The 23,363-nt window shown below is 43.3% G+C and overlaps 1 protein-coding gene across 3 annotated transcripts in view; it reads right to left on the bottom strand.

Annotated features, from left to right (window-relative positions):
• The window catches only part of LOC135541629 (uncharacterized), a 39,730-nt gene that overhangs the window by 1,928 nt on the left and 14,439 nt on the right, over positions 1–23,363 (bottom strand). For all 3 annotated transcript variants that reach the window (XM_064967942.1, XM_064967943.1, XM_064967944.1), the window contains exons 5-9: positions 23,048–23,237; positions 3,610–4,521; positions 3,127–3,317; positions 2,920–2,966; positions 398–460 (exon numbers count right to left, since the gene is read on the bottom strand). In XM_064967942.1, coding sequence (XP_064824014.1) covers positions 406–460; positions 2,920–2,966; positions 3,127–3,317; positions 3,610–4,521; positions 23,048–23,237 — 1,395 coding nt within the window. In that variant the 3' untranslated portion in view covers positions 398–405. The remainder of the gene's footprint in view (positions 1–397; positions 461–2,919; positions 2,967–3,126; positions 3,318–3,609; positions 4,522–23,047; positions 23,238–23,363) is intronic.

Below are 23,363 nucleotides of genomic sequence, written 5' to 3'. Positions count from 1 at the left end.
GAGAGAGAGAGAGAGACAGACTAACTTCTTAGTCATTGTGTGAATGATATACAGAGAGAGAGAGAGACTGAATTCCTAGTCATTGTGTGAATGATATACTGAGAAAGAGAGAGAGAAAGAGAGAGAGGGAGAGAGAGAAGGGATAGAGAGAGCGAGAGAGAGAGAGAGAGGGAGAGAACTGTTTCCCTCATATCTCAATAGGGGTGCATTAGTCCCAGCCAATTCCACATGTGGGACATTGTAAAGAACATACCATTTGAGAAATGTTCAAAGTGAAAACAAACCCTGGCCATCTGAAGTGCTTGGATAGGAATGAAGGATGTTTTCTAATGACTCAATAAATAATTTGGAGTTCATTCTTGCTGAAGATGTGGAAAGGAATGTTAGTGGCTCTTACCAGATCTCTCAATCCTTGGCTTTATAATACTGCAGCTCAATGTCCTTAATGTTGCGGCATGCCCTGTGGAACATGTTACAGTCCCTTCAGATATTATTCACACCCCTTTACTTTTTCCACATTTTGTTGTGTTACAGCCTGAATTTAAATGGATTAAATTGAGATTTTGTGTCACTGGTCTACACAAAATACCCCATAATGTCAAAGTGAAATGATGTCTTTTACAAATTAATAAAAAATAAAAAGCTAAAATGTCTTGAGTCCATAAGTATGAAACCCCTGTCACACCCTGACCGTTTTTATGTCTCTATTTTTGGTTTGGTCAGGGTGTGATTTGGGTGGGCATTCTATGTTCATGTTTCTATGTTTTCTATTTCTTTGTGTTTGGTCAGGTATGGTTCTCAATCAGGGACAGCTGTCTATTGTTGTCTCTGATTGGGAATCATACTTAGGTAGCTTTCCCCCCCTGTCACACCCTGACCATAGTTTGCTTTGTATGTTTCTATGTTTTGTTTGGTCGGGGTGTGATCTGAATGGGCATTCTATGTTACATGTCTAGTTTGTCTATTTCTATGTTTGGCCTGATATGGTTCTCAATCAGAGGCAGGTGTTAGTCATTGTCTCTGATTGGGAACCATATTTAGGTAGCCTGTTTGGTGTTGGGTTTTGTGGGTGATTGTTCCTGTCTCTGTGTTTGGTTGTGCCAGATAGGCTGTTTAGGTTCTTTCATGTTTATTGGTTTTTGTATACTGTTTGTGTTTTCATCTTTATTAAAGATGTATACAAGTAACCACGTTGCATTTTGGTCTGCCTCTCCTTCAACTCAAGAAAACCCTTTACACCCCCCTTTACAACCCCTTTATTATGGCAAGCCTAAATAAGTTCAGGAGTAAAAATGTGCTTACCAAGTCACATAAGTTGCATGGACTCTGTGATTAATAATCATGTTTAACATGATTTTTCAATGACTACCTCATCTTTGTACCCCACACATACAATGAACTGTAAGATCCCTCGTCGAGCAGGGACTTTTAATCACAGATTCAACCACAAAGACCAGGGATGTTTTCCAATGCCTCATACAGACGGGCACCTTCAGTACTGGTAGATGGGGTAACAACAAAAAAGCAGACAGTGAATATACCTTTGAGCATGGTGAAATTATTAATTACACTTTGAATGATGTATCAATACACCCAGTCACTATAAAGATACAGGCATCCTTTCTAATTCAGTTGCGGAGACGAAGGAAACCGCTCAGAGATTTCACCATGAGGCCAATGTTGACCTTAAAACAGTTAAAGAGTTGAATGGCTGTGATAGGAGAAAACCGAGCATGGATCAACAACATTGTACTTACTCCACAATACTAACTTAAATTACAAAGTGATAAGAAGGAAACCTGTACAGAATATTGCCTTAATGCAAACAAGATGCATGTTTTTGAATATTTTAAGTACAACTGTAAAAACCGTGGCAAAGAAATAAACTTTATGTTCTGAATACAAAGTGATGTCCTGGAGTTTTTAATTAAGGAATAGTGCTAAGCACAGTCAAAATCCTAGAAAACCTGGTTCAGTCTGCTTTCCAACAGACCCTGAGAGACAAATTCACCTTTCAGTAGAACATTTACCTAAAGCACAAGGCCAAATATACACTGGAGTTTATGATAACAAGATGACATGGACTGTTCCTGAGTGATCTAGATCAGCTTGAAAATCCATGGCAAGACATGAAACAACCAACTTGACAGAGCTTGAAGAATTTTTTCAAGAATAATGTGCAAATATTGTACAATCCAGGTGTGCAAAGCTCTTAGAGACTTAGCCAGAAAGACTCACAGCTGTAAGGGGATTCTAACTGTATTGACTACTTATGTAAATGAGATATTTCTGTATTTCATTTTCCCAACATGTTCACTTTGTCTTTATGGGGTATTGTGAGTAGATGGGTGAGAAAACAAATCTATTTATTCCATTTTGAATTCAGGCTGTAACACAACACAATGGGTTAGGTTTTAGTGAAGACGAGTCAATGGTATTGTGAGGGTGAGGTAGCATGTGATCATTGTGGAAATATAGGCTACTTAAGTTAAAACAGAACAGACAGTTGCTGCAGTTTTATATTAATAAATTAATCAACAATACATTTATTTAAATGAATGAATTCATCTGAACATGTGGAAAGACATCACTAGGACTGAACGTACCAATAAACATTAGCCTATTTGTAGATTTTGATTTCCAGAGAACGTTTGAGTAAAAATCAATATGACACTGAGTTGGAGTTGACTATAAATTGCAGATGATCATCTTGAGCCAAAACCATAAGTTCCTTGCCTGACGATTCATGTCACTGTTGACTGCACCATCGCCATGTCTGAATGTTTGTGTTGTGGTTGTTGCCTAGCAATAGTGCCGCCCTGATTAATGTAAAAAGCCTTCAAAGGACTATACTATCTTTTCAGTTTTCTGTTTTTACCACCATGACATTTAAGGATCATATTAAATATAATGTTTTACCTCTGGTTTTCAATTATGTTGGAACTATGGAGAAGGGCTCGGAGTCTCTGAGAAATGAAAAAAATATTCAATTAGACTTCTATGTAGGAATTAGAGTGGGATTGGTTAGCAGGGTTAATCCCCACATGTGGAGGCAGATGTAAGTAGTTGTCTCTGACAGCTTAGTTGGGCACTACAATTGTTTGTTCAGTGTGTGTTCCCTCTTACCCTCTTCTCACTGAATAGTGTTGTGATGAGGAGAAATCCACCGCACATGACTGCAATGATAAAGGCTGTCTGGTAGTAGGTGCTGGAATCGTAATGACCAGTTTTCCCATTCTGGAATTTCTTCTCTGAGCCTTCACTGGGCCTTTCTGAAATAGGAGTGTCATCCACATCTGTCTTCTCTGACAGGATATCTGAGGGATGATGGCATGGTATTTAAATGGCATGGTATTTAAGATTATTCTACATGGCAAAATGGTATTACACAGCAACATGCATTACTTTATTGTTTCCTTAAAATGCATTAAAACATGCTGAATTTGGTAGTACCACATACTTACGAATACTTTCTTTAAAGTATCAGGTAAATATCAGGTACATACCAGAGAAAACAGCCAAATCTCTATGCAAGTGAATGTGTGTATTTTGAATCAGGAGGAGAACACATAAAGTAGTTCAAACAGGGTGCTATGCTACAGTATTTACCTGTGCTCAAGACTTCCTCATAGTATGTCCTAGCATGTTTTGACTCAGTCTTCCTGATTTGGCCCAGGACCTTTGTAGTGGTGTGTAGTTTGTCTGGCTCCTCCTCTGTCATCTTCAAATGTGGAGATGCTTCAGTCGAGGTGCTCCCAATTGGATGGTTCCAGTCATGTGAATATCTCTCTGTGCTTGGGTATGTTTTTGTAGTGTCCTGTAGTTGAGGGGTCTCTGTTGAAACTCCACCCAGATATATTCCATAGTTCCTGGCATCCAGTGACCTCTTGGCCAACACATAGGCAGTGCCCTCATCACGACTGAGGGTGATGCCCATCACCTTGTACAAGAAAGGGACAGGTGTGACCAGCTTGACCCTAGGGACAGCAAAGAGATTGTGGGGTGAACCTGCTGCTCCTCTCCCTGCTGGTTTGTCTGCAGAAGCCTCCATCGCCCTTTCAGTCTGGGGGTAGTAAAAAGCCTTGTCCTTGGAGCCAACAGTCTCCAGGAGAACTAGGCTGGGAGGGGAAGACAATAAAGGGTGGTCTGTAGCAGAAGGGGGGTTAGAGCCTGTTTTATAGAGTGCAGAGTCTGACTCAGTTCCAGTGGGTGGAGGTGGACGAGAGTCCCAGTGTAACTCCCCCTCTCTGCCCTCTCCAAGTGAATGTCCATCAGGGACAGTCACCTGCAGCTCCCTAAGGGAGGGGGGGCCTACGGTACCAGGACTCCCTAGGAACACCTCAGGGTCAGCGCTGTGGGTACCCAAGGGTGGGTTAGGAGACCTGGGTTGCATGGCTGAGGTGGGTTGGGAGAGGGTGGGCTGTGGGGGATTGCTCCATACACTGTGGGAGACCAGGGAGACATCAGGGGCCACCGGACCCACTGTTGGACATTCACACTGGTGTTCCGGTTCAGGTTCAGCTAGGGGCAGATGAGAGGAAGATGTAAGGGGTTTGGTTTACATTCATTCTTTTGCAGGTTTTACTACATCATTTCTTCCATCCAAGCCAAATGTCCTCATCTGCTTGCATGCTCCTCCTCTATATCAAGGTGTTCAGTACTCCCTTTTGACCTATGCTTTTCAACACACTAACTAGTCAACCAATCTAACTGTCTATCCTGCTCTCTATCCACCATTCATAGCGACAATAGTGGTAGGTGGATTGTTTGTCCAGATCTGAAATAGGCTAACTAGCAATCATACCACACATAAAAGCCTTCAAATCTGCATATATTTTCTATATGAATACACATGAACAAAAAGGAATAGCTGATAGGCAGCGGTAGAGGCCAGGTGCATCACTGCGTATGATAGAACAGCGAAGACATGAGACACGCAGCTCAAAAAGCTCCCCTATATACGTATCTTGTTTAGGGACAATACAATTATTGTACCTAGACTAGCCTACAACACCACAATGCAATGAATAATTGAAATATTGTTTTCAAATGAGTACCAAAGTCTACTCTAGGCGGCAGTGAAATCATCATTTGAATAACAGCGCAGAAGCTGTGTGATTTGAATGTTTCATTCCATTTGTATTGGTTGTGAGTCTACTCTCCACAATTTATACAGTCTAGAAAGGCACAGTAGCAGGCCAGTCTGGCTGTATTTCTACTTCTGATAATGAGATGGGGTGTCTGTTGCAGATCATCATTCTCCCAAGTCATCCTATAATAGGGAAAGGGGGATACCTAGTCAGTTGTACAACTGAATTCCTTCAACTGAAATGTGTCTTCCTCATTTAACCCAACCCCTCTGAATCAGAGAGGTGTGGGGGGATGCCTTAATCAACATCCATGTCTTTGGCACACAGGGGCAGAATGACAGATTTTTACCTTGTCAACTCTGGGATTCGATCCAGCAGCCTTTTGGTTACTGGCCCAACACTCCAACCACTAGGCTACCTGCCGTGGCCACATATGCTCCCCGAAATCTTAGTGTACACTCTGCCTCCTCTCCAATCGGAGCAGCTCACACACCTAGAACCGAACACTTCAATATAGTCTAAATGTGTGTCATTTAACTTTTAAAATGTTTTGGCTTTTATATGTGGCATAAACACAGCCAGTCACAATATTTTAATCTGATTAGGCTACTTCAAAAGTCTCCTGTAAGCGTACACGCGTTCATCCCAAATATAATTCCTGCATCCTCAAAGTAAAGTACATGTCGGATAAAAAATGTCACAACGTCATGAGAAAGCATGCAATCCACAGATTAAATAAGTTATGATGAACTTCACAGGGTGGTGAAAGTGCACGTTGATGAGTTTGATGCTCCTTTCAATAAATATTGAGGGTCTTATTCTGGTGACATGATGATCGACACTTGGCTGCCATTTGACAGATAAAAATAATCTCACAGTTTTGTCCATAATAATCTCATTGTGTAGGCTATACCAACACCATATCTCTGAGCTATTGACTAGAGCACACATGCCAGTACAAGAGTGGGTACATTCACTATACTATACCTATACAACATTTTTTTGTGACAAAACCATCAGTAGGCCTAGAGTTGAAAATGAGATGGAAACCCATTTAACTTGAATTTTGTGTTCGTTACAATTGAATTGAACTGCAGAAGGTATTTGTATGTTCACTACATATTTACTTAAGCACAGACTTTTATCCACAACAAGTTAATTTGATGGACACAAAACACTGATGGGAAAATGCACATATTTTTCTGAAGCAGATTTGAGAATATTTGCATGACAATCTGTGGTCAACTGGATGGTAACCTACAGACACCCTAAATAACACAGTTGCAGTTCTGACATACGCTATTATGTTTGTTTTAACAAAACAAACTGTGTACACCTGCGCCCAAACAGGCCATTGTTTTATTAGAAAAAATATGGCCTTCATAATATCCACTGATGTACATAGGATGCTGTATATAGCATTTTGTAAACATACTAAAACAAAAAAAAGAGATACATAATATTTGTCCAGCCTTTGCTGCTATGCTTGCAGATGCGCATAATAAGCTACGACCCCCTAAAAAGTACGTAATAACTCCAAATATAAAAAATGTAGCTTGGTTGTTGTCAGTGGCGATTTCAGCATGTAAATCTTTGAGGGGAAAACCTTTAAAAATGTATTAAGACGCATGCCAACTATGCCACTGCACAACAGTAAATAATTGCACTATAACAGTGACAAACGGTGTCCATAAACTGTTAGAGCCTACATAAAGCTGTCCCAACAGCAGAACTTTCCTTCAGCACCATGGAGGGAATCCTTACCACCTCCAGCGGAGCCTTGTCTGGCAGCGAACAGTTCATTCAGCCTCATTTACTGCCTTTTTAAAAAACAAAGTTGATATGGCTGACTTGTTTAAACAAGTGTATTTTCTACTGACAATTGACATGTACAAACTATGGCATATGGGAATGATGAGCTGATAGGAGGCAATCCATGATTTTTATTAAGACATTAATGAGCAAGCCAAGACAGACGTAGTCAATAAAACTATTTGTTCAGCACTTTTGAAATGTACAGCGACAGAGCTCAGAACATGGGCCGTTCTTACAGTACTTTCCCTGTACACCAAGCCAGAACCGTAGGATAAATAAACGGGGCATATAAACAGACAATGAAAGCTTTTACAATATTCGATGATGACATTTCTCTATTCCAGACTATGTGCACCACCAGCTCAGAACAGTAGGCTGAGTTATTTGAGGAAAAGCGACCAATTTATTAGGGTGAGGCACATGGGCTACTAACAGCTTACTACACAACATTGTTGTGCCTTTGGTATCATTAAACTGAAGACTGTTAGTTTATCGAATCAATTCTCTGTAATTATTATTACGTGACTAACTACTCAGGTAATTGTAATGAACTAGAATGTCTTGGCACCAAGGAAAATAGGTTATAATTTTCCTAATATAACTTTCAGATATTTTAATATCTGATCAATTAGTCTTCTAATTAATTAATTATTCTTTACCTCACATTAGTCTCATTCCAAACGTCGTAAATTGTTGGTTATCTGCACAAATCCAGTCTTCACTATGAATCCTTCATACATTAATTGTCTCAATCATTTATTTATTAACTAACTAAATAATCACAGAAATGCACATACAAACAAACAAAGTAGATATGGTTACAAGGAAATGATAGGGAATGTGCCCTAGTGGCCTAAACCTGTATTATGGATTGGTGGACAAAAGGGAAGTGGGTGTAGACTGAGAAAGGCGGGAAATACGCAAATTAGTCACGACACACTTGATGATCGTATTCATTGAAATGCTAAACGTTTGCACATGAACGCTCACTCATTCGGGAATAATTGCAATCAAAATATATATTTATGCTCAGTGTGTCGTCGTGATCTCTGTTGGGATCGTTCGTCTTTCTGTTGGAGAGTTTGTCCGCCCTCTCTCTCTCTCTTTCGTGGTTAGAATGGATAGTTCAGAGTAACATTCAGCAATGTTGTTATAGAATAGATGTTTCAGCGGTTGTCGGCCTTCGCATTCAATGGTATAGAATTCCTAGCTGCAGACTAGTAATTGGTATCGAAGATTTGCTCTTATTCTGTTGGTATCGATAGTCTCTGAGTTTCAACAAGCATTACAACAAGCATTACAACCTTTAATCGAGGTAAGCTGGTCTGAAGAGAATTCCTCCCTGTGGGGGTTATATTCGTAAAAGTAGAAAGGGGCTGTCCCGTGATGTCAGATCAAAGTCTGTGCTCATGGGGGGGGCAATGATTTAGTTATAATTGAAAGTGAATTGGAGTTTCCTTCATTAAACAGTTTAAAATCACATTACATAATTTCACAAATAGTTTCATCTTTACTCATTAATTTTATACAACAATTAGATGTAAGCCTCACAACTGAGACTCTTGTATAAACATAGTTATGGTAATGTGGCTGTATAGTCTCTCATGAGTTTCAGAAAATTGTACAACACGGACCAGTTCATAGCTGGATTCTTCCCCGACCGTGTACACCTTCTCCAAAACATGGAAATTGCTCAGTTCTCAAGTTCTGTGATGTGGAAGAGGTTAATTTGTTCCCCTGTGAACCTTACTCCCTCTCTACTCAGGCCATGAGGAAAGAACTCATCTAGGAATTTATGACCTGCCTAACAAAACCTGGGTGTAGGGGGAAGAGACAGAGGTGGTGAGAGAGAGAGGGGCATGGTGCAGAGAGGGGGGGATGGTGCTGGCTGTACCCAAAGAGGGCCACGTTATGACAACATACACTTAGTATTACTTTCTTTGCTACAATATACATATCTCCCTATGACAATTTTGGTCTCACCATGAACAGGAAGGTGGCGAGGCGGTCCTTCTTGTGGGCAAATTTTGTCATCAACCTTTGTCATCAAAGTCTGCCATTCTCTGGATTGATGGTGCATTCAAGACAACTGGGAACTCCAAGAAGAAAAAAACAAGGTTGAATCATGACATCTTCATGTCAGAGCTTTAGAAAGAGGCCTGAGTTCCCGACTTGGAATTTTGAGTTCTTTGACCGTTCAAAACGCATTTTCCAGTTGTTTTTTTCCAAGTTGTCTTGATCTTACTGAAGTCTGAGATTTCCCAGTTCTGAGTTACCAGATGTTTTGAAACAGCAGAAGTCATGCTGGATTGACAACATGGCCAATGTACTCAACCTTTTCTGGCCCATGGAGTTGCATGTGACCCTTAAACCAAGACTTGGACCACTCCACTGAATAGCAGGCTATTGATTGCTTTGCAATGCTTGCAGTTAGCCACTGATTCCTTCCAAACCACTCACTCTTGAATTTGCGATTTCCGACTTGTTGTGTAATGTTTATGTCCAGTGGCCGATGAGCACAGATACATTTTATCTATAATGTCTCTTCATATGACAAGGATTGAAAAAGATTTGCCAGTAGATTGTCGACTTGATTTATGGAGATGACTGCTTGTCTAGCTTGCTAGCTAAGATTTTGAAAGTATGATGTTGACATGATCAGTCCTATCAAAGCTACGATAGATATAACATGATTTGACATCATTTTATCTGTGGCCAATGACCTTGAGCCTTCTCGGATCAGCACCCAAGGGACTTGAATTGTTTTGCTCTCCCTGTAGATTTTGCGGTGACGTAGGTGTCCCCATGATTGACAGAACACTGAGCCAATCACAGGGCAACTAGAGAACATTACCACCCCTACGATCTGTATTTTTCCGCTGGCTACCCCACCACCACAGAAAGCACTGAGTTAGGCTGAAACACCTTAATTTTGGAGCTGCCTAACTCAAAAAAGAAAAAAAGAGACAATGTTTGTAGGTGGCTATATTAACTCAATTTTAATTGTATTTATTACGTTGTTTGCAAACTGATATGTGCAATAAAAAGCATGAGCTGGCGCACACCCAGAGACAATTATTTAGTGTAAAGTACTGACTGATGGTGAATAAACTGTAAATTATAAAACAAAGAGTCGCACACTCCGAATGTATAACCTCCCAGTAATTTACCGGGTAAAAAAACACCAATGTTTCGGCATCACTGTGCCTTCTTCAGGGTAATGCCATGAATGCTTGAACCAGGTTATGTAGACAAACAGTGCAATTAGTGCAACCAATGACAAAAGTGAGTGGTGTGTCGTAATTGCTAGGTTGATCTGAATGAATTGAGCTAAACTGTTAAAAGACAATAGCCCATAGCATATTGGATATATTATGCCATTTATATTAGCATAACATTAGCATCAACATACATTATTTCATTTAATTTTACCTATATATTTCAATATTTTTGATTTCATTTAAAATAATGTTACATGTAATAGTTTGGTTAAACCGTAATAATAATAAGCATCATCAACAGTGGGAACATAGTAGGTGCACTCTGATAAGATGTAGAAAGAATACATTCATTTACAAGCCCTCTTCACAGAATATATAATTGGTCATAAGAAGGGCCTGAGATCAAAGTCAATATTCAGACCACTAGGGGTCAAAGTTTTTAAATAGGATAACCAGTAAACCTTCCTCTGTAGTAGTAGGATCTCCATGTTACCTCCTCTCCTTGGTAGAGAAACATGCTCAATGCCTCTACATTTGAGGGAGGAGATGGGATGGTTAGTATTGGATTTTGGGTAAACTTTGAACATTGCTAAACTACAGGACTGTTTTGCTATCACAGACTGGAACATGTTCCGGGATTCCTCCGATGGCATTGAGGAGTACAGCACACCAGTCACTGGCTTTATCAATAAGTGCATCGAGGACGTTGTCCCCATAGTGACTGTGCGTACATACCCCAACCAGAAGTCATAGATTACAGGCAACATTCGCACTGAGCTAAAGGGAAAAGCTGCCGCTTTCAAGGTGCGGGACTCTAACCCGGAAGCTTATAAGAAATCCTGCTATGCCCTCTGACGAACCATCAAACAGGCAAAGCGTCAATACAGGGTTAAGATTGAATCGTACTACACCGACTCCGACGCTGATTTTATGTGGCAGGGCTTGCAAACTATTACTGACTACAAAGGGAACCACAGCCATCAGCTGCCCAGTGACACAAGCTGATGAGCTAAATCACTCGCTTCGAGGCAAGCAACACTAAGGGAACATGCATGAGAGCTTCAGCTGGTCTGGACGACTGTGGGATCACGCTCTCCCTAGCCGAAGTGAGTAAGACATTTAAACAGGTCAACATTTACAAGGCTGCGGGGCCAGACGGATTACCAGGACGTGCGCTCTAGGCATATGCTGACCAACTGGCCGGTGTCTTCACTGACATTTTCAACATGTCCCTGATTAAGTCTGTAATACCAACATGTTACAAGCAGACCATCATAGTCCATGTGCCTAAGACCACAAAGGCAACCTGCCTAATGACTACAGACCCGTAGCACTCACGTCCGTAGCCATGAAGTGCTTTCAAAGGCTGGTAATGCCTCACATCAACACCATTATCCCAGAAACCCTAGACACACTACAATTTGCATACCGCCCAAACAGATCCACAGATGATGCAATCTCCATTGCACTCCACACTGCCCTTTCCCAGCTGGACAAAAGGAACACCTACTTGATAATGCTGTTCGTTGACTACAGCTCAGTGTTCAACACCATAGTACCCTCAAAGCTCATCACTAAGCTAAGGATCCTGGAACTAAACACCTCCCTCTGAAGCTAGATCCTGGACTTCCTGACGGGCCGTCCCCAGGTGGTGAGGGTAGGTAGCAACACATCTGCAACGCTGATTCTCAACACTGGAGCCCCTCAGGGGTGTGTGGTCAGTCCCCTCCTGTACTCCATTCTCATCAACGGGGCTGTAGTGGAGCAGGTTGAGAGCTTCAAGTTCCTTGGTGTCTATCACCAACAAACTAGAATGGTGCAAAAACACCAAGACAGTTGTGAAGATGGCACGACAAAGCCTATTCCCCCTCAGGAAACTGAAAAGATTTTGCATGGGTCCTCAGATCCTCAAAAGTTTCTACAGCTGCAACATTGAGAGCATGGTTGCATCACTGCCTGGTGTCAGGACCCGGTTGCGAACCTGGGTCTACCGGAGTGAGAAACAGTCACTTAACCAACTGAGCCACGAATAGTCAGCAGAACCCAGAAGATGAGGCAGACACAGCAGTACTTAAGACGGTGTATTTAATAAAGTAAAAAGGAGAAGTCCTTCAATACAAAAATGGTAAATCCAAAAGGTGGTAGGAATAGCACAAAAAAGCCTTAAGAGATACTCAAAAACAAAAACAGAATTCCACAAGAGCATCCACCGGAATCGACAAGAATACACAGAACACTAGGGCTGGGTGCTAACATACAAACACAGAGCACAGAACTGAGGGAAACTAAGGGTTTAAATACAATCAGGGGAAACGAGGCACAGGTGCAAATAATAATGGGGAACAAGGAAAAAACATAAGGTCAAAAAGCACAATGGGGGCATCTAGTGACCAAAAGAACAACCCTGGCCAAATCCTGACAGAATCCCCCCTAGGAACGGCTCCTGACGTTCCTACCAGCTCTCTCAGGTTGGAGGGCCCTGAATGACGAATGAGGTCAGGGTCCAGGATGTCTTTGGCAGGAACCCAGGAGCGCTCCTCGGGACCGTAGCCTTCCCAGTCCACCAGATACTGCCAGGACCGCTGCACCCGGCGGGAATCCAGTATCCGATGGACGGTATAAGCCGGCTGGCCTCCAATGACACGAGGCGGAGGGGGAGGTCTGTCTGCCGGGACAAGGGGAGAAAAACAACAGGTTTTAACAATGAAATGTGAAATGTGGGATTAATCTTAAGGGATCTGGGTAAGTGTAGGCGATAAGAAACTGGGTTAACTCTCCTGGCAACCTTGAAGGGACCAATGTATTTTTGGGACAGCTTCGAGACTCCACCCGTAGAGGTAAGTCTCTTGTGGAGAGCCAGACTCTCTGGCCGGGGCGCAGGGTAGGCCCGGGACGGCGACGTCTGTTGGCTTGTTGTTGGTACCTCTGTGAGGAACGCATAAGATTAAGACGGGTCTTCCTCCACATAAGCCGACAGCGTCTGACGAACTTCAAGGCTGAAGGCACTCTGACTTCTGCCTCCTGGTCCGGGAACAATGGAGGAGCATAGCCAAACTGACACTCGTGCGGGGACATACCAGTGGAGGAGGAGCGCAAGGTGTTGTGCGCGTATTCGGCCCAAACAATAAAGGATGACCATGTGGACGGGTTGTCACGAGTCATACATCGGAGGGTGGTTTCCAGCTCTTGATTCATCCCTCTGTTTGGCCGTTGGACTCCGGATGGTACCCTGAAGATAGACTGGCAGAAGCCCCCATGAGTTGGCAGAAGGCCTTCCAAAACCTTGAGGCGAACTGGGGACCTCTGTCAGAAACCATATCTTGAGGAATGCCGAAGACTCGGAACACATGATTAATTACCAACTCAGCCGTTTCCTTGGCAGAAGGTAACTTAGTCAGAGGGACGAACCTGGCCGCCTTTGAAAACCTGTCGATTATGACTAGGATAGTAGTATTGCCATGGGATGGAGGAAGTCCAGTAATAAAGTCCAATGAGATATGGGACCAGGGTCTGTGGGGAACAGGTAAAGGGTGAAGGAGTCCTTGAGGGCGGAGGTGAGAAGATTTGCCCTGGCAGCACACGGGACAGGCATTGACGAAAGTGGCAACGTCTTCTCTTATGGTAGGCCACCAGACCAGAACTTACGCTGGATGAACTCCAAGGTGCGACCTACGCCCGGATGACAGGTGAGGCGAGAGGAGTGCCCCCACAGAAGGACCTGAGTCCTCACTGCCTTGGGGACAAACAACCGATTGGCAGGACCTCCTTTCGGGTCCGGTTCGCTAGCTTGAGCACGTCTCACGGTATCCTCAACTTGCCATGAGATCGGAGCCACAATCTTAGCAGCAGGAAGGACAGGCATGTCCGTGTCATCTCGAATGGCAGGAGCGTAGACTCGGGACAGGGCATCCGGTTTGAGATTCTTCGACCCGGGCCGATAGGTGAGGATAAACTGGAATCGATTGAAGAAAAGAGACCATCTAGCTTGTCTAGAGTTCAACTGCTTCGCCTGCTGGATATACTCCAGATTTTTGTGGTCCGTAAGCACTTGAAACGGGTGAGAAGCCCCCTCGAGCCAGTGTCTCCATTCCTTCAATGCCATCTTAACCGCTAGGAGTTCACGATCCCCCACATCGTAGTTCCTCTCAGTCGGGGTAAGCCGGTGTGAGAAGAAAGCGCACGGATGAAGCTTCTTGTCTTCACCCCTCTGAGACAGGACAGCTCCAACACCAACCTCTGATGCGTCTACCTCCACCACAAATGGTTCATCCGTAGTCGGTAGTATCAGGATGGGAGCAGAGAGAACGCGCTGCTTGAGTCCTTGGAAGGCCGTCTCAGCTTCTCTTCCCCACAAAAACCTTGCATTGCCACCCTTGGTTAAAGCTGAGAGAGGGGCTGCCACCAAGCTGAAGTTCTTGATGAACTTGCGGTAAAAGTTTGTGAAGCCCAGGAAACGCTGAACTTCCTTAACGGATTTGGGGGTGGGCCAATCCGCTACCGCCCCTACCTTCCTGGGGTCCATTTGGACTCGACCGGGTTCCACTACAAATCCCAGGAATTGTACTCGGGATGAATGGAATCCACATTTTTCCGGCTTAACGTACAGATGGCTGTCCAGGAGGCGTATGAGTACTTGTCTGACATGCTTAGTGTGTTCTTGAAGGGAGCTCGAAAAGATGAGGATGTCATCCAAGTAAACGAACACAAATATGTTAAGCATATCCCTAAGCACATCGTTTATGAGCGCTTGGAACACCGCTGGGGCGTTGGTCAGGCCGAAGGGCATCACCAAGTATTCATAGTGACCAGTAGGCGTGTTGAAAGCGGTCTTCCACGTCACCAGGTCTGATCTGCACAAGATGGTATGCGTTCCGCAGGTCAAGCTTAGTGAAAACAACTGCTTCCTGGAGCAGCTCGAAGGCTGTGGCCATAAGGGGTAGCGGGTAACGGTTACGGACGGTTATGGCATTGAGTCCCCGGTAGTCGATGCAAGGACTAATCCACCGTCTTTCTTGGCCACAAAGAAAAACCCTGCTCCCGCCGGGGAGGTGGATGGAATGAACTTCCAGAGCGTCCTTGATGTAGGTATCCATAGCAGCTCGTTCGGGTGGAGATAGGGAAAAGATCCGACCCCTGGGGGCAAGTGCCCGGAAACAGGTCGATGGGGCAATCGTAAGGTCTATGGGGTGGTAGCATGGTGGCCCTCTGTTTGCTAAACACCAGTTTGAGGTCATGGTAACACTCGGGAACTCGGGTCAGGTCGATGGATTCTAAAGACTCGGGAGTAGAACTCGGGAATTCTGGAAAATACAAGTAGCTTGGCACGTAGGACCCCACTGCTTGATAGTGCCCACAGACCAGTCGATGTGAGGGTTATGGCTGTGAAGCCAGGGGTATCCAAGGACGAGAGGGAACTCGGAACAGGAGATCAAATGGAAGTTCATCAATTCCTGGTGTTGTGAAACTGAAAGTCGCAAGGAGGTAGTGACATGAGTGACAAGTCCAGATCCCAAAGGGCTTCCATCCAATGTAGTGACCCTCATGGGTTCACTTAGAGGTTGAGAGGGAATCATTCTCCTTCGCCCAGACACCATCCATGAAGTTACCTGCGGCTCCAGAGTCTACCAAGGCTTGAAGGTGAAGCTTGTGGTTGTCCCAGGAGAGGGTGACTGGAATGAGCAGACGGGAGTTGGACGGATGCGAGGAGGTTATGTTTCCCGTTACAGTTCCCCCGGTCTGTATGGGACAGAGCGTTTCCCTGGAGCCCGGGACACGTGGAACGGAAATGGCCCGGTTTGCCGCAATATAGACAGCGTCGCTCCTCATCCGGCGGTCTCTCTCAGCCTGGGAGATTCCAATCTGCATGGGTTCTGATGGAGCCAGCGAGGATAAAGGTGGGGACTCGGAGCTGGGACTGATAGGGGCTAGAGGTCTACGGTTGAGTTCTCTCTCTCAGACGCTGGTCAATGCGTGAGGCCAACTTGATCAGGGACTCGAGATTGTCCGGTGGTTCCCGAGTGGCCAGTTCATCTTGGATAGTGTCGGAAAGGCCTTTCAGAAAGCACACCGTGAGCGCCTCGTTGTTCCAGCCACTTGCTGCTGCCACCGTGCGGAACTGGATGGCATAGTCGGTCACGCTGGAGAGTCAGGAGCTGTTTGGCTGAGTCAGAATCACTGCTTGGGCCTTGAAACACTCGTTTGAATTCCTCAGCAAAGGCAGAGTAGCTGGCACAGCAGGAACTATGGGCATTCCACACAGCAGTAGCCCAGGCCAGGGCTTTTTCCGACAGCAGGGTGATGATATAAGCGATCTTAGACCGGTCGGTGGGAAACGACGAGGGTTGTAGCTCAAAGGAGAGAGAACATTGGGTGAGAAACCCTTTACAAGCACTTGGATCACCTGAGAACCGTTGGGGAGGTGGAAGACGAGGTTCAGCCAGGGGGTTAACTGCCATGGGTACGTGAATCTGAGGTACTGGGACGGGAACTGTTGCCGGGGTAAGACGATCAGATATTTGCTTAATGGAAGTCAGCATCTCCGACAGAAGATGAGAATGTCTAGCCATTAAGGCCTCTTGCTGAACCAGGGCGGCTTCGTGGCGTTGGACAGTCTCCTGGTGGTGGGACAGCATGGCAAAAGGTCCTGGGAACTGGCTGCCTCTGGGTTCATTTATGGCTCTGTGTTTCTGTCAGGACCCGGTTAGAACCTGGGTCTCCGGAGGAGAAACAGTCACTTAACCAACTGAGCCACGAATAGTCACAGAACCCAGAAGATGAGGCAGACACAGCAGTACTTAAGACGGTGTATTTAACCTCTTACATCTATGGTGGCGCTATTTCATTTTTGGATGAAAAACGTTCCCGTTTTAAACAAGATATTTTGTCACAAAAATAGACTAAGCATATAATTGCTACTGGAAAGAAAACACTCTGACGTGTCCAGAAATACAAAGATCTTCTCTGTGCGTGCCCTTTAACGTGAGCTTCAGGCAAAACCAAGATGAGATGGCATCCAGGAAATGACAAGGATTTTTGAGGCTCTGTCTTTCATGATCTCCTTATATGGCTGTGAACGCAAGAGGAATGAGTCTGCCCTTTCTGTCGTTTCCCCAAGGTGTCTGCAGCATTGTGAATTTGTAGGCAGATCATTGGAAGATTGACCATAAGAGACCACATTTACCACGTGTCCGCCCGGTGTCCTGCGCAAATTGGTGCGCAAAAGTCACCTGCCAGTATTTTTCCATGGGACACAGAGAGGAAAGCAAGCTTCCAGAACTGCATGTCAATGAAGAGATATGTGAAAAAACACCTTGAGGATTGATTCCAAACAACGTTTGCCAGGTCGATATTATGTAGTTAATCCGGAAAAAGTTTCACGTTGTAGGTGACTGCATTTTCGGTTTGTTTCGGTAGCCAGGCGCAATGTAGAAAACGGAACGATTTCTCCTACACACAGACGCTTTCAGGAAACACTGCATCTGGTATGTGGCTGAGAGTCTTCCTCATTGAAAACATCAGAAGCTCTTCAAAGGTAAATGATTTTATTTATTTGGTTATCTGGCTTTTGTGAAAATGTTGCGTGCTACATGCTACACAAAATGCTATGCTAGCTTTGCATACTCTTACACAAATTAGTCCATTTCTATGGTTCAAAAGCATATTTTGAAAATCTGAGATGACAGTGTTGTTAAGAAAAGGCTAAGCTTGAGAGCAAACGCATTATTTTAATTTTATTTGCGATTTTCAGAAATTGTTAACGTTGCGTTGTGCTAATGAGCCTGAGGCTTAGTCACAAACCCGGATCCGGGTTGGGGAGTTTCAAGAAGTTAATAAAGTAAAAAGGAGAAGTCCTTCAATACAAAAATGGTAAATCCAAAAGGTGGTAGGAATAGCACAAAAAAGCCTTAAGAGATACTCAAAAACAAAAACAGAATTCCACAAGAGCATCCACCGGAATCGACAAGAATACACAGAACACTAGGGCTGGGTGCTAACATACAAACACAGAGCACAGAACTGAGGGAAACTAAGGGTTTAAATACAATCAGGGGAAACGAGGCACAGGTGCAAATAATAATGGGGAACAAGGGAAAAAACATAAGGTCAAAAAGCACAATGGGGGCATCTAGTGACCAAAACCCGGAACAACCCTGGCCAAATCCTGACACCTGGTATGGCAACTGTTTGGCCTCCGACCGCAAGGCACTACAGAGGGTAGTGTGTACGACCCAGTACATCGCTGGGGCTAAACTGCCTGCCATCCAGGACCTCTACACCAGGCGGTTTCAGAGGAAGGCCCTAAAAATAGTCAAAGACCCCAGCCTCCCCAGTCATAGACTGTTCTCTCTACTACCACATGGCAAGTGGTACTGGAGTACCAAGTCTAGGACAAAATGGCTTCTCAACAGATTTTACCCCCAAGCCATAAGACTCCTGAACAGGTAATCAAAAACCTGGACTATTTGCATTGTGCCCTCTCCCAACCAACCCTTCTTTTACGTTGCTGCTACTCTCTGTTTATCATATATGCATAGTCACATTAATTATACATTCATGTACATACTACCTCAATTAGCCCGACTGACCAGTGCCCCTGCACATTGGCTATCCGGACTATCTGCACCACCCGCCCAACCCTCTTTTACGCTACTGCTACTCTGTTTATCAATTGTCACTTTAACCACACCTACATGAACATACTACATCAGTCAGCCTGACTAACCAGTGCCTGTATATAGCCCCGCTACTGTTATCGCACCGTTACTGTTATTTTTCTTTTTTACTGTTGTTTTTATTTATTTCGGTAACTATTGTTCACCTAATAGCCTTTTTAAAACTTATACATCGCACTGTTGGTGTGACGTTCTGACCATAGGTCTATTATTTTATTCTTTGTTTTAGTATGGTCAGGGCGTGAGTTGGGGTGGGTAGTCTATGTTTGTTTTTCTATGTTGGTTTTTGTGTTCGGCCTAGTATGGTTCTCAATCAGAGAAAGGTGTCGTTTTATTTATTTATTTATTTCACCTTTATTTAACCAGGTAGGCAAGTTGAGAACAAGTTCTCCCGTTAGTTGTATCTGATTGAGAATCATACTTAGGTAGCCTGGGTTTCACTTTTGGTTTGTGGGTGTTTGTTTCTGTGTGAGTGTTTGGGCCACACGGTACTGTTTCGGTTTTTGTTGTGTTTTTGTTTTGTTTTGTTTTGTTTTGTTTTGTTCACATCGTTTATTGTTTTGTATTTCAGTGTTCAGTTCGTTTTGAATAAATCATCATGAACACTTACCACGCTGCACTTTGGTCCGATCCTTCTTCCACCTCTGAATGCCGTTACAGTTGGTTAAAGCCTGTAAGTAAGCATTTCACTGTAAGGTCTACACCTGTTGTATTCGGCGCACGAGACAAATTAAATTTGATTTGAACATTTCTATACTAATGACATGATAGATCAGAAGTAATGCTATAGTATCAGGGATGATAGAGAATTGTTTTACATCAGAAGTTAATGGTTATCTGTAGGAGCCAGATGTCTTTGGAGTGTGTAGGGGAGACGGGTGGAGATCTTAGAAACTAACAATGTCACTGAGGGAGAGAGGGTAATGTATAATGTTTACATTATGTCAGGATATGTTTTTGTTAGTCATCAGGGATCCGCTGGGAGGAGAAGAGACAGTCTGGTTTTAATGACCATGACAGCCTTGAGTTGGTGAGGAGTGAGCACTTTGGGGTAGAGGTCAGGTAAGATGAAGTGAGGAAGAACAGATATCACTAAGGTTCTGTCTAGCAACAGGGATGCATTGGCTGTTCAGTTGTGGAGAATGCGACTCCAACTAGGAGAAAGGGTTAAATATCAGTACTTTTGTATCAACTCTTAGGGAAGAATTACACTAAGCTTCTCTAATGTCCGTGAGTTATTTACTCTGAAAATTAGAACTTAATATTAGATTCAACAAAGTGAGCTGTAACTGGATAGTCCGTATTCTTACACCTAATTGAGCTGCGGTGTTCAGCTATGCGTTGTTTTAATTGTCTTTTCGTTTGTCCCATGTAGGCTTTCCCACATGTAAAGGATATGAGAGAGATTACTCCCTTTGTCTTGCCTGAGATGTTACCCCTAACATGAAGTTTTTTCGAACTGTATGTGGGTGTCTGAAGAAGGATGTTTTTATAGTGCTATTGCACTGTGCGCAAGATCAACATTTGTAGTTCCCATTTGGAATAGGTATCAAGAGTCTAGGAGTAGGCTCAGGAGGCAGGTCAGATCTCACCAAGTTAACCCCAATATTGCGACCCCAGCTTATAGACCACCAGTGGAGGCTCCTTGAAGAGGTGTGCAATTTTTTTGCCTGATTGCAGAATATGCCAGTGCTTTTTCAGGATTGCTTTCATGTTCTCTGAACACTTGGTGCAAAACTCTGTTGCATTTTTTCTTTGGTTTAGTTTTTAGCAATAAATATTTTCATCGCAGCATTAAGAGTTTTGTCCTTGTAGCCTCTAATTTTTAATTTATCTGTCCTTTTCTTAGCATTGCTATCAAAATCTGACTGGTGGGCACAGATCTGTTTTAACCCAGCATAACTGGCTATGTGGTAGACCATTCCTGAGGGGAAGGGGATGCATACTATCTGCATGTAGCGGGGTATTGCGGTCTGTGGGCTTTGTGTATAAGTCTCTATGTAATGCATCATTCTCTTCGATGATCCATAAATCCAGGTAATTACATTTTCTCTCATCAGTCTGAGTTTGAAGATAGGCCTTGAAATACATCCACAGGTACACCTCCAATTGACTCGAATGATGTCAATTATGTCAATTAGCCTATCAGAAGCTTCTAAAGCCACAACATCATTTTCTGGAATTTTCCAAGCTGTTTAGTGGATGTAAACAACTTAGTGGATGTAAACTTCTGACCCATTGGAATTTTGATACAGTGAAATAATCTGGCTGTAAACCATTGTTGGAAAAATTACTTGTGTCATGCACAAAGTAGATGTCCTAACCGACTTGACAAAACTATAGCTTGTTAACAAGAAATTTGTGGAGTGGTTGAAAAACAATTTTTAATGACTCCAACCTAAGTATATGTAAACTTCCATTGTGTTATTTCATAGTTTTGATGTCTTCACTATCATTCTACAATGTAGAAAATGGTAAAAATAAAGAAAAACCCTGCAATGAGTATGTCCAAACTTTTGACTGATATTATGTATATTTATCTTGTTTAGCATTGCTTGCTGTTTGGAGTTTTAGGCTGGGTTTCTGTATAACACGTTGTGACATCTGCTGATGTAAAAAGGGCTTTATAAATACATTTGATAGATTGATTGATTGTAATAAGTCTACATGTTTCTCCTTTGCAATGTGTTTTAGGTTTTGTTTTTTTGTTGTTTTGAAGTCATGCAAAAACGTTTTTGCCTGCTATCGGTCCAATTTATCAGGGAGTGTTGCAGCACCCTTAGCACCCCTTGGAGGAGGGTGTTGTGTGTGTGTGTTGCAATTCCATTTGGTGTGCAGCACGTTGGCAGCACTTGCTGTGACGTGGAGTGCAGCGCATCGTGGGCTGTATGGAAGCGTGCCTAATTGAATTGACAACCCAAATCATTGGGCGGCCAGATAGAGATGTATCATGGGCCGGATTCTGCTCACAGGCCTTGTGTTTGACACGTGATCTAAAGAATAAGCTATAGACTATCCAAAACAAGATTGTAAGAATTGGGATTAAACTCCCCTCATACTCCTCTGGAGGTTGAGCATGTACTTTGTCCATATACTGTGTCTTTTTACTGGCAAATAAAATTAATCAATCAATACAAACTTGGCAGCAGACATTTGTTGAATGGAAAGAGACATCTGTACCAGAATACCAAAACGTTTAACGACATTTGGAGATTGCCAAGCCTTTAATACTGGATAGACCTTCAAGGTAGGTAAGGATGTATTTTCTGTTTGTCGAGCTTGACATTGTCTATTTACTGTGATGTTGAAAACACAAACCGTGATATTGAAGTGCGCAAAGTCAGTATGCTTTGTTTATTGGTTGTGGGGTGCATTTGCACATTTGAACATGTTGGTCTAAAATTTGTTGCATATATTTTATACATTAGTAAATATGGCATCGAAATTGTGTGAACCTAATTTCCCCCCAACTCGTCATTGTCTGCAAGCCGGCTTGTAATGTATGCCTAAAGAAACCAACAGGGAGCATGAGCTCGTCCGTGGTGATCGGTGAACCCTCAACTTTCTGGCCTGTAGCTCTGCTTGGCATCGACTTGGCATCGACTGCCACAAAAGTCGATATCCACGTTTATAAACGCATGGTCGCTTTAGTTATTGTTATTTTTGGTGGTAAACATTATTTAGAGTTAATTCTATGAGGGGGGGACGGTGTGCAATTTTATTTACAGTACAAGGGGAAGGTCATGTGAAAATATTTTTTTATGTTGGGGAGGGGGGTGCATTTTTTTTGGTGGACACCTTGAACTGTCTCTAACATGGTCACGATAAGTAGGTCTGAGAATAGTCTGAAAACAGCTTGGAGTAATCATGTGTGGCAAAAATGTTTTGTTCTTAAACAGCAAAGTAAACACGTATACAATCTCTAAAACATTGCTGGGAGTTTTGCTGGCTTTTGAAAAGCAAGCATTGTTTAGATGCGTGTTTCCCAGATTTTCTGTTGATACTTTAGGCCTTGACTGGTTTTTAAATGGGCTATAATGTTATATTTTCATCAACCTTTAAGCCTGCCATTCCAAATGAAAGATGATCCTTTAAGGCTACGCTCATAAAATGTTCCACTACGGGGGACAAACAGCAAAAACAATCAAAATAATATGTGGTAGTTATGGGAAACAGTAAACAATTCACAATGACTTCAACCATCTCTTAGAATAGATATTAATGGATAGTATAATTAATCTCACTCTACCTTTGGTTGGGATGGGGAGCACAGTGGCGGATTCTGAGTAATCCTCAGCGTACTCTTCCTCACAGTTCCAGTCAACAGGCCCGTTGCTCTTGGTCATCAGGGTCATGTACATCTCAATGACCCCGCGGGCTTTCCTCAGAGCCTCTCTGGGCGAGGTGCTGTGCACCCTCACAAACTTCACTGGGTTGTCCTGTGACAGAGACAAGAGGAGAGAGGGAGAGTGGTGACGGGATGGGTCACTTTCTCTACAAACAATTCAAAACATCCTGAAATACTTTCAAGTTGTTTTTAATGGCACTCAGTTAATGCCTCATAC

Source organism: Oncorhynchus masou, chromosome 6 (assembly GCF_036934945.1).
Source record: "Oncorhynchus masou masou isolate Uvic2021 chromosome 6, UVic_Omas_1.1, whole genome shotgun sequence".
NCBI classification, from domain to species: Eukaryota; Metazoa; Chordata; class Actinopteri; order Salmoniformes; family Salmonidae; genus Oncorhynchus; species Oncorhynchus masou.
Note: the sequence above shows the minus strand (reverse complement) of the source record. Positions and strands in the feature narration are given on the sequence as shown.